At 47.3% G+C, this 12,196-nt stretch overlaps 1 protein-coding gene and 1 non-coding gene across 3 annotated transcripts in view; both read right to left on the reverse strand.

Moving 5' to 3' along the window:
- The window catches only part of HK1 (hexokinase 1), a 76,982-nt gene that overhangs the window by 21,229 nt on the left and 43,557 nt on the right, over positions 1 to 12,196 (reverse strand). For both annotated transcript variants that reach the window (XM_057531351.1, XM_057531350.1), the window contains exons 5-8: positions 9,510 to 9,605; positions 8,793 to 8,892; positions 8,496 to 8,679; positions 2,237 to 2,392 (exon numbers count right to left, since the gene is read on the reverse strand). In XM_057531351.1, coding sequence (XP_057387334.1) covers positions 2,237 to 2,392; positions 8,496 to 8,679; positions 8,793 to 8,892; positions 9,510 to 9,605 — 536 coding nt within the window. The remainder of the gene's footprint in view (positions 1 to 2,236; positions 2,393 to 8,495; positions 8,680 to 8,792; positions 8,893 to 9,509; positions 9,606 to 12,196) is intronic.
- Positions 2,898 to 2,969, reverse strand: TRNAV-UAC (transfer RNA valine (anticodon UAC)). The gene has a single exon. It is a non-coding gene; the product is annotated as a tRNA-Val (tRNA).

A 12,196-nucleotide genomic window follows, 5' to 3' on the forward strand; every position in this document is an offset into this window, starting at 1 on the left:
GTTATGACATGTCAGACAAATGGAGAGAAGTGAACAAGCCAGACCACATGGGCCCTGAACAGGTGAAGAAATAGATGCTTCCACCCCAGGGCTCAGTGCCCAGGAGGCCTGGGGGAAATCTCCTGCTCTTTGGGTCTGTGAGTTGCCCCTGCACTCTTACACATTCTTCCTTGATGTCTTCCAGTCAAATTTTAATTTGCTGCATACATACATGCTTTGTATATCTTTTGCTGGATTCACTCCAGGGTATAGTTTTATTACTATTGTAGATGTGGTCTTTAAAAAAGAAAAGAAGATATACATATTCTTTATACACACACACACACACACACACATATTTTAAATGTACCATATTAAGGTAAAATGTTAACAGTGGGGAAAACTGGGTGAGGGATATGTACTATCTTTGCAATTTTTCTGTAAGTCTAAAAATATTCTAAAATAAAAGATTTTAAAATATATACATATTTTAATTACTGTCAATAGATAGAAATATAATTAATTTTTATATCTTATCTCCAGATATCTTCCTAACCTCTCCTGTTATTCTAATCACCTGTCTAGATATTGTTGGTGTTCCATACAAATACCATCTGCAAATAATGACAGTTTTACTCCCTCTTTTTTTGATTCTTATGCCTTTAATTTCTTTTTCGTTCCTAAAAAACATTTGGCTAAGGCTCCAGGACAATGCTGAATAGAAACAGGTGATACTGTCTTGCTCCTGATTTCAAAGAGAATGCTTCCAACATCTGCACTGGTAAGATGTTTTTAATAGGTTTTTTTGAGATAGACTTTATTACAATATAGATGCCTTCTTGAGCTAGTTCAAGTGGGTTTTGTTTCTTGGTAACCTAAGAGCCAACACCAGAAACAGGCCCAGAGGAAGGCAGGCATTTCCTGACTCTGTCAATGATTCTGAAGACAAACCATGAGCCTCTTGCTCCCCCGCCCCCCAATAGTTGATCGGGTGACTTGAGAAGAGAGACGACTGGAAACTCAGTACTGTGCCTCCCTATTGACTGTAGCTCTGTACCAACTGCTCCTAAAGGAGAGATCCTAGGACAAATGCCAGGACTCGGATGGGAAATAAGAGTAAGTTCAGATAAACCCCTCTCCACTTACATTAGCATCTTCTCCCAGGAGCCAGAGCTATGAGGCCACTGGCTCTGAATTTCTAGGACCACAGCAGGGGCGGTGGGATGACCGCCTCGTGTGGAAAGGAAAGGGCATTTCTGGCACCAAGCTAGCCCTATCCTTAAACAGGTGGCCTCGCACGGCTACGTGGGGTCTCCGGAACCAGGAACAGAACCTGGTGGTGCACGGAACTGGCCACAGGACAGGAGCCCTTCAGACGTGGAGCCGCCTGACTACACCAAACTGCCTGGCATCGAGTTCACCCAAGGCCTGCAAATAATAGTCGAGGCAGGGAAGTCTGGGTTTCTTATGTTGAGGCCGAAAGGTAGCAGCCGGGTGGCTGGCTGGACTCTGTCCTTCTGTGTCTATCTGTCCTGTCTCATCTGTTAACCAATGTTTCTCAAACTTGTGCCAGGGAACACCTGTGGCGGTGAACAAGTGAGAGAATGTAGGGGCCGAGACAGAGTGGGGAGGGAAGAGGCGGAGGGTGTTTCAGGCACAAGGGAGTTTTGGGAAATGACCAGCTAACCGAGGTGAACTGGGGTTTCTTTAATATGCTAATGAATACTGTACTTCTCTAAGTATTTTCCAATCCTATTGGTCACAGAACCCTTTTTTCAGGGAACACCTAATGATCTTGAGGTCACTGGGTTTCGCTGGAACATTGTCTGGAGAAGGTCCTGATATCCCAAGGGGGAATTAACCGGGCCCGGGCTCTGTCAGCTCCTGTTCACCACCAGGATTCTAATCATTCTAATCAGGGGTGTGTGTCTGTGTGTGTGGGTGTGTGTGTGTGTGTGTGTGGGTGGGTGTGTGTGTGTGTGTGTGTGTGTGTGTGGTGCGGAGTGAAGGAGAAGAGGCTACTTTCATAACTAAACCACCCACAAAGCATTTGCCACTAACTAGATGGCTCTTTAATGCCACCAGGTGCCCACAGGGAAAGCAGCCCAGGATGGGTGAGCTAAGAGAGAGGGGAGACTGGCCCAGAAAGCCCTGACACTCTTGAGAAGCCCAGCAAACCAGGACTTAAGTGGTAACAAGGGACCTGTCGTTCTTCTCTGCCCCACACCCCCAGAAAGCCTTGAGGGGAGGCACCTACTTTTCAATGGCTGACACGTCACTGGTGTTAAACTTCCCTCTGGTGAGCAGCTCCGGGGTGATCCGCCCTTCAAATAAGAGGCCCTCCTTGGCCATCTTGACCAGGATCAATCGGACCAGCTCGCCCATGTACATGCCACTGACCATCTTCTCAAACCTGCAGAAGAAAAGCGCCCAGGCACTTGTCAGTCTTTCTTACGTACCCACCAGTGGGGCAGCTCTTAAAGGGTGCGAGAGACACAAAAGGAGAGGAAGGCACGGCCCCACCCCTCACAAGCTCACATTCTCACTGTCGGGCAAGACCACGCACTTGTGTGATCACCCCTCACAAGCTCACATTCTCACTGTCAGGCAAGACCACGCACTTGTGTGATCAAACAGCGAGCACACAGCGGGGGAACAGGGGTCATCCGGACCCCACACCCACCCCCAGGGTAGGAAACAGGAGGAGAGCACCAAGGGGCAGGGGCAGGCAGGGGAGGCTACCTGGAGGCGGGGGAAACATAAGGATTTAGATTGGAGTTGGCGAGAAGGCCCCCAGACAGAAATGAGCAGAATATGATCATCTCTTACAAAACTTTATGCCTTTCTTTTTATTTTATTTATATTTATTTATTTATTTATATTTTTTTGGCCATTCCACATGGCTTGCAGGATCTTAGTTCCCTGGCCAGGGATCGAACCTGGGCCCCAGCAGTGTAAGCGCAGAGTCCTAACCACTGGACCACCAGGGAATTCCCAATGTTGTACTTTTTTTTTTTTTTTTTTTTTTTTTTTAATTTTATAGCTACTTTATTTATTTATTTATTTTATTTTTGGCTGTGTTGGGTCTTCGGTTCGTGCGAGGGCTTTCTCCAGTTGCGGCAAGCGGGGGCCACTCTTCACTGCGGTGCGGGGAGCGCTCTTCATCGCGGTGCGCGGGCCTCTCACCACCGCGGCCCCTCCCACTGCGGGGCACAGGCTCCAGACGCGCAAGCTCAGCAGCCGTGGCTCACGGGCCCAGCCGCTCCGCGGCATGTGGGATCCTCCCAGACCAGGGCTCGAACCCGCGTCCCCCGCACTAGCAGGCAGACCCCCAACCACTGCGCCACCAGGGAAGCCCCAATGTTGTACTTTTTAAAGGGCTTTCATCTTCATCACCCTATCATGGAGCTCTCCAATTCCTGTGGGAAGGTGGCCAGGAAGTATTCTCTCCATCTCCCAGCTCAGAAAGGGAAAATGTCTTCCCCGAGGGAAGATGACAGGGCTGAAATGCAGCCTTTCCCCATGGGACCTCTGTCGCTGGTCACCTCCCTGGCATCCATGATCTTCTCCAGCCAAAAGGACCAGGAATGTGCTTTGGGGAACTCACTCCTTCCCCAGTGACCGGCCCCTACACTCCAGGAGAGGGCTCCAAGCAGCTTAAAACCAGTCGGCTCATCTTACTGCTCCGGCCACATTCAGCCACAGGCCAGTCACAGTGGATCCGCTCTCCTGCCTCCCCTGGGAGGTGTGGTGGGAGGTGTGGGCTCTGTGGCTGCAACAGCATTTTGAGCCCAACACTGCAGGGGAGAGGCCGCCAGGGACTGGGGCTCGATGACATATCTGAGCCAGATCCAGGTCCCGAATCCTGGCTGACCAAGGGCCAGGAGGAAGCCCTGAGCAGGACAGATCAGAGGCAGGTCCACATCCGGGCAGCCAGCCTCTCCTCTGAGGGAGCCCAGCTGGCACACCCAGAGCTGGCTGTGACACAGCAAAACGATCTGTGCCGTTCAGAGCCAGGCCCAGGAGCCAGGGGTGCTGCTGGGACCTGAGCACGCGGCCCTCCCTAGCCCCAAAACAAGGTGCAGAGAAACACTAGTTCTCATTGTTCTGCTCTGGACAGGACCAGACAGGACCTCCCCAGCCACAGCTGTGTTGAGGATCCCTGGCAGGAGAGCACCCTTCTGAGTCCTAGCTGCCCTGCCCAGTTGCTGCCCCAAACACCTCTGGGAACAGCCTCTGTGCAGCCTAATCTGGAGACTCAGAGCAGACAGAAGCCAGACTGCCTGGGCTTAATCCCAGCCCTGACACAGGAACCACTGTGCCACTACCCTTCCTGTCAGCCATGTATGGTCAGTACTCAGTAAACGCAAACTTCAGTCAAAACACATGAGGGGGGGCTTCCCTGGTGGCGCAGTGGTTGAGAGTCTGCCTGCTAATGCAGGGGACACGGGTTCGAGCCCTGGCCTGGGAAGATCCCACATGCCGCGAAGCGGCTGGGCCCGTGAGCCACAACTGCTGAGCCTGCGCGTCTGGAGCCTGTGCTCCGCGGCGAGAGAGGCCGCGACGGTGAGAGGCCCGCGCATCGCGATGAAGAGTGGCCCCCGCTTGCCACAACTGGAGAAAGCCCTCGCACAGAAACGAAGACCCAACACAGCCAAAATCAATCAATCAATCAATCAATCAATCAATCATACGCATCTGATTCAAGATCCTCATTAAAAAAAAAAAAAAAAAAAAAAAAAGAAGTAAAACATAGATTCAACAACTATCAGAATGACCAGAAAGTCAGGCCAGGAGATAAAAAAATTAAAAAAAAAAAAAAAAAAAAAAAAAAAAAAAAAAAAAAAAACACATGAGGGGGTGCGTAGTGGGCTGGAGCTCACCTGGGCACACAGCCCTTACAAAGAGCTAACACACCTATGTTTTCAACCCTGGTTAAAAACTGGAATCACTTTTAGGCTCCTGAAGACAGGCCTCAGCCCAGGCCAAATGAATCAGAATTGGGAGGGAAGGTCCGTAGGGCGGGAGGATGCGTGGGCAACAGTATGCTTTTTAAAGGGCTCTCTGTAATTCTTCTTTATTATTTTATTTTATTTTTATTTTTTTGGCCACACCACGTGGCTTGTGGGATCTTAGTTCCGCGACCAGGGATTGAACCTGGGCCCTCATCAGTGAAAGCACAGAATCCTAACCACTGGACCACCAGGGAATTCCCCTCTTTTAAAAAAATTATTATTTTTTTTTTAAGGTAATTCTAATGAAAAACATTGCTCTAGGGGACTTCCCTAGCGGTCCAGTGGTTACGACACCATGCTTCCACTGCCGGGGGGCGCAGGTTCAATCCCTGGTCGGGGAACTAAGATCCTGCATGCCATGTGCCGCGGCCTAAAAAAAAAAAAAAACAGAAAGAAAAGACAAACATTTCTCTACAAGGTTAATAGAATGAAAGCTCCATGAAAACACGTTGTATGTGTGATTTGGTTTTTGTTCCTTTCAGTCTATTTTGTCACTTCCATATCCACAGTGCCTAGAGCAGAACCTTGAGGATAGTATGCCCTTGGTAAATATTTTTTTAATTAATGTCAAAGGCAGAGAAACAGATGTTGATATAGATTATTTGTTTGGGGGTTACCTTCCTATTTGAGCAGTGGTGCCGTTGATCAAGATGGCTCAGGATAAACTATTTATGCAACAATAACTTGGTAATAGTTTGTCAATGCTTACCAGATACCAGGTATTGCTAAATGCTTTACATTCCTTAGATTATTTGATCCCCAAACATCCATATAATATAATTGTATTATTTCTATTCATTTTAAAGATAAATGAACTGAGGCTTAAAGGGGCTAATTAATACATCAGATGCCAAAACTAAATGTATGATAGAAACAGAATCTGAACTTACAGAGACTTAACGTAGACTTTATTACATAGACCAGGACCTAAGATATACTTGGGTTACAAAATAAATAAAGAAAATTATCATAAGAAGTAGAAAGCCTAAATACATAAAGAAGCATGTACTATAAGTTTTTTAAATGTTAAAAAATTAAAATAAAAAAATCTATTCCTGAAAAAGAAAGAAAGAAAGAAAGAAAAACATTCCTCTAGACCATCCTTGATGATTTTTGTTCATAAATGATGAGATGCCTCTTAGACATTCTGGAAGTTCACTATGAAAAACATGTACTTTCCAACAGGACAGAAAACCCCAAACTTAACCCGGATTAAAGCTCAACAAAGAGCCTTGGGCCAGCTTTGTCCTATCCCCGTATCCTAGTGCCTTAATTTCCCCATCAGTCAAATGAAGCAAACACCTTTCCCTTGTACAAGGAAAACAAAAGGGCTTTGAAGAACTTGGCATTGCACAGAAGACATAGGGAAGACGCCCCCAATCAGGCAGAAATCTAAGAGACCAGGTAAATTTACTTTGGCAAAAGACTCTCTGGCCAATAGCCTATTTCTAGGAATATATGATACAACTCAAGCATCTGTCATCTCTTTGGAACTGTTCCTACCAAGACCTGACCTATGGTAAACAGTAAGCAGGGAAGCATATTGGAGATGGACCTTACCCCACCCTTCTTACTCTTTTATCCATTTACCTGTTTAGCCACCCACCCATTTCCCAGTCACTCAGCCACACCTCTCACCCACCATCCATCTTCCACTCCCCCATCCATCCATCCACCCATCCTTGCATCCATCCCCTATCCATTCACCATTCCAAGAATGTTTACTGCAAGCCAACTGTGAGCCCAGTTCACAGTTCAGCCTGAGGACATGGTTCAGCCCTTTAGAGAAATTCAGAACTACGTCAAAATGGAGCGCAGAGAATCCAGGTTTCCACCCAAGCCATGTAGGATCCCTACACTGAGGCTAAGGAAACAGACAAGGGCCTGGGCCATATCTGCTCAGTTATCACAGGTAACTGCCCTACCTGCTCTGCTGAGAAGGGTGACTTCTGATTAAGTGATCGATAGTAACTACAGGTACGTAATTTCTTATCTGAAACCCCTGGGGTCATATGTGCTTGGGAACGTGGACATTTGAGGATTTTAGAGATGTAATATGTTACATATGCCGCACAGTACAGAATAACCCCAGAGGGGCCTGAGGCAGTCGTATAATCAAGCATAGATCTCTACTGACATGTATAAACAGGCACAGTAAATAGTTTCATGTCAGCTGGGGTCAGGTTTTAGAATTGGGGGTTAGGTCAATAGATTGAGGGGAAAAAACCTTTGGCTATCAGAGCTGGGGCTCTTTATTACCAAGCTGGTTGGTGCTTTGGCATGCAAAGCAGATATTCGACGCTGGGCCTAAGAACTCAGGGTTCTCTCCGTGAGAGACCTCATTTATTCACTACCACAACTCCCAGTGGAGGGGGGCTGGCCATTTATGCAATTCCATTAACTCAGGTGGAAAGCCCAATCGCCAGCCTGGGTAATAGGTAAAATAGGTTTCCAAATGACGAATCAACTCCCTGACAGTGTCTCTCCGACACAGGATAAGGGCTGTTAAGCCAACAGGGTCAATGAACATCTCCCAGCGGGCTGACAGCATCCAACTCCAGCGTAAGGCTGCTGGGAGGTCGATCAAAGAGAGCTGGCGGCACGCTAGCATCCCAGAGAAATATGAGTGTGCACTTTGGGAAACAAGTAGCTCAAAGGAAGCAATGCCCACACCAGCCTGAATAATATCACTCATACTTCTGTAGCCAGAGTTCCCCAAGGCCAAAACCCACTTGCCCAAGAAGCCTGATGTGATGTTCTTTATCAGCTCTGACCCATCTGCCCATACGTGACATGGAAGAAGAAGGTCTCACCAAGGTCTGCACGACTCACATGGCTCTCACCCACTCCTCTGCATGACAGGTATTTGCATGTGTGACGACTTCCCTCCCCAACTAGACCTTAAGCCCTAGAAGGGAAGGTGCTGCTGCTTTGCATCCCTGGCGCCTAGCACAGAGCTGGCACAACCTCAGTGTTCAAGAAATGTGTGCTGAATGAACGGACGGCCTCTCCCACCCTGAACAGCAACCCTAGTGAGGACAGCGTATGGAAACGCTTTTAAACCTTAGCTGTGTGCTAAGGACTCTGCGCTTTTCATTTTCAAAATGTGTTACAAGGACACAATCACAGTGCAATTAAACAAAGAGAAAATCATTTAAAATATGCTTTTTGATCCCTGGTCGGGGAATGAAGATCCCACAACCCACACCGTGTAGCCAAAAAAAATTTAAAAATAAAATACGCTTTTAAAGCTGCAGACTTCACAGCTGTGTATCTCTCCAAAGAAGTGAGAGATAACACACACTTGATGGGCTTTTCCTTTTCTGATCACCTGGCTTCCTGCCCCTCCCACCCCAAATCTTCCGTTAAGTGTCCCCTAAGTCCTCTATATGACTAGTTAGAAAGGGTGGGACTCACAGCTGCTTCCTGGGGTTGAGTGAGCCGCGGTCAATCTTGTCCCCTAAGTCCTCTATATGACTAGTTAGAAAGGGTGGGACTCACAGCTGCTTCCCGGGGTTGAGTGAGCCGCGGTCAATCTCCCGGTCGAACTCAGTGCGGATGTCCTCCAGGGCCCCGTCGTCCCCGAAGGCCCCCCACTCGGTGTTGATGCACATCCTCCCCTCGTCGCCTTCCACCAGGTCGATGTGCCTCAGTTCCTCCATGTAGCACGCGTTGGTGCCCGTGCCTTGGAGAGAGAGACGAGATCAGAAGCTGTGACCGCACGCAGTCATGAGAGAGGAGGCGGTGCCTTCTGGAAACACCGGCTTCAGGAAGGGACCAGGACACGGTGGGCGTTACCAATGATGAGGCCGACTTCACACTGCTGGTCGTCGTACCCACAGGTCATCATGGTCCCCACAGTGTCGTTCACCACAGCCACAACGTTGGCGTCATAGTCCTTGGGGGAGAAAAGGGGGTGTCACCGTCCACTCACATGTGGAGCAGAGATCACAAGCTTCAAGACAGCCTGGCGGGAGGGCTCCTATTTTCACAGCCGCCACTGCCCCCGTGGGCGGTGCTGCTTTCATTACTGCTGGCACTCAAATTCACTGGATTAGAGCGCAGTGATCACGCTGTGGAGACGGCAAGGTGCCCTTCATTATCTGGCTTAAGATTCTTTTCAGAATGGATTTTACTCACAGAGCCACAGCCCTGTGCAAACCACCCCATTGCATCCATGTGCCTTCTGCACTTGATGCAACGCCGGCCTGCTGCACTCGACCATGCCAGCTCCCTGCACAGCTGCCCTCCTGTTGGAAGGAGGCCGTCCCCTGCCCAAGGGCTTGGCTCTTTGGGGCAGCACCTCGGACAGCTCTGATTTGAACCAGCCCTGACCTTCTAGACCGTGAACTCTCACCACTCACCTGCCTGGGTCTTCAAGGACTGCCCTCCCCCCGACCATGTGATGGCTCAGGCCATGCACTACTGTCCCCTGAAAGAGCCTTGGTCACACAGCCTTCTCCCCACACTCCCCCACCTCCGGGTAGTCAAGGCAAGTGGCCAGTGAGAAGTTACCCCGCGCTTTTTGATGGCTTTCTCAAGCAGCTTCACCACATCCGTTCCCTCCACTCCACTCGCTTTAAATCTCTTTGTCCAGGTGATCAGGATGGCCTGCAAAGCAGAGTAGATGGGGTTGGAAGAGGGCTGGGAGGCCTCCAGAACCCCCAGGTCCCTGGGGGGTCTGTTCAAGGACAGTGACAGAAGTGGAGGCCCAGAGGGGACAAGAGGTTCACTCCAGATCACACTCGGTAACAGAGCCAGACTCTGTCCTATCTCCTGTTTATCCGTCCACACAATGGATTTCTCTGGGGGCTGCCATGGGGAAAAACCCTGCAGCTCATGCTCAAATACAGCCAGTGGCTGGCCAGTGCCGTGGTGTCACATGGCACGCAAATCTAACTGATGTCAACTGCACAGCTAGACTTCATTTAAAAAGAGAACAAGATTGTCATACAGAGTGAAGTAAGTCAGAAAGAGAAAAACAAATACAGTATGCTAACACATATATATGGAATCTAAGGAAAAAAAAAAAAAAGGTCATGAAGAACCTAGTGGCAAGACGGGAATAAAGACACAGACCTACTAGAGAATGGACTTGAGGATATGGGGGGGGAGGGGTAAGATGTGACAGGGTGAGAGAGTGGCATGGACATATATACACTACCAAATGTAAAATAGATAGCTAGTGGGAAGCAGCCGCATAGCACAGGGAGATCAGCTCGGTGTTTTGTGACCACCTAGAGGGGTGGGATAGGGAGGGTGGGAGGGAGGGAGACGCAAGAGGGAAGAGATATGCGAACATATGTATATGTATAACTGATTCACTATGTTATAAAGCAGAAACTAACACACCATTGTAAAGCAATTATACTCCAATAAAGATGTTAAAAAAAAAAAATGAAAAGGCAACCTACTGAATGGGAAAAGATATTTGCAAATGATATATCCCATAAGGGGTTAATATCCAAAATATACAAAGAACTCATACAACTGAGTATAAAAAAATCCCTCAAAACAAAAAAACTGTCTGATTAAATAATGGGCATAGGACCTGAATAGATATTTTTCCAAGGAAGACATACAGATGGCCAACAGACACATGAAAATATGCTCAATATCACTAATTATCAGGGATATGAAAATCAAAACCAAAGTGAGATATCACCTCACACCTTTCAAAATGGCTATTATCCAAAAAACAACAAATAGCAATTGTTTGAGACGTCATGGAGAAAAGGAAACCCTTGTACATGTTTGTGGGCATGCATATTGGTGCAGCCACTATGGAAAACAGTATGGAGGTTCCTCAAAAAACTGAAAATAGAACTACCATACAATCCAGCATTTCCACTTCTGTGTATTTTACATGAAGACAATGAAAACACTAAATCAAAGAGATATATGTACACTTGGGTTCATTGCAGCACTATTTACAAAAGCCAAAATATAGAAGCCACCTGTGTCCATCAATGAATGTATAAAGAAGATGTTTTATAAATATTCAAAACCAAGCAGGACCCTATGGGGTCTTCCTAGGACAGACCTCCTAGGCCTTCCCTGAATTCCAAAGAATAAATTTAATCAGAGAAGTGGGAAAATGCAGAAACAAAGAAAAACAGTCAAGCAAGACAAAATAATATCAGTTTAGCCATTAAACAAATTCAAGGACATTTAGTTCCTTTTCAAGGGCTATAGATAATATTCTGAGTCAAATTCTTTGATCCTTTTTGCAGATATTGAAACCACCACCAGGTGGAAGAAGTTAACTGTATGCTGCTCATAAGCACATCAGACCCAAGACTGGCTGGAACCAGAAGGTTGATGATGTTGACTCCCCATTATCTCACCACCAACCAATCAGCAGACCTTCCATGAGCTGGTCACTCACCCTGCAACCCTCTTCCTCACCCTATCTTTAAAAAACCTTTCCCTGAAAGCCACTGGGGAGTGCTAGCTGCCTGGACTCCTTGCTTGGTACCCTGCAACAAATGCTGCACTTTCCTTCACCACAAAAAAAAAAAAAAGAGAGAACAAGAGAAATGCCGTTATTATCTGATCACCTTTCTGCACTTTCAAACCAGACCTTGGTTTCCACAGCCCCAATGAACTTTTGTCAGAGCCAAATTGGGAAGGGAAACAAAATGCTAAGATAATTTTTGGCTACTGAACTTCTAAGAGCCACGTCCTGAGATTAAAGGATAACACTGACTATGTATGATTCATGCCTCTTCCCCAAGTTTGGAACTTAACTGCCATTTGTAAGTGGTGACACTGCAATTTATACAATATTATCCATCTCTGTGTGTATATTAATGGAGAAACATTAAGGACAGACATCCAATGGTTATTCACTTGGGAATGTAGAAGGGTAGGAACTTTTACTTTTTGCTTTACACCTTTATATTATTTCAATTGTTTTACATATTGCATCTGTATTTTTGTTTTAATCAAGGATACTAGAAAAGAAAAAAAATTGTTCTACTTGACTTTGCCTCCGAATGGAGGAAGTCACTATAAACGCGGCAGGGTTGGGAGGGGCTGCTGTTCAGGCCCTGTAGCCTCCGGGGTGACGCAGCGATGGGGAGCTTTTCCACACTGGGCTGCCCCGCGCTCTGAAAGCCACACAGCCTGCAGGATGCACCGGGAAGGGCAAGCAGCAGCCTGCAGCCGAGCCAGGCATTCCAAAAGCCCCTGGACACTCT

This window comes from Balaenoptera acutorostrata, chromosome 16 (assembly GCF_949987535.1).
Source record: "Balaenoptera acutorostrata chromosome 16, mBalAcu1.1, whole genome shotgun sequence".
NCBI classification, from domain to species: Eukaryota; Metazoa; Chordata; class Mammalia; order Artiodactyla; family Balaenopteridae; genus Balaenoptera; species Balaenoptera acutorostrata.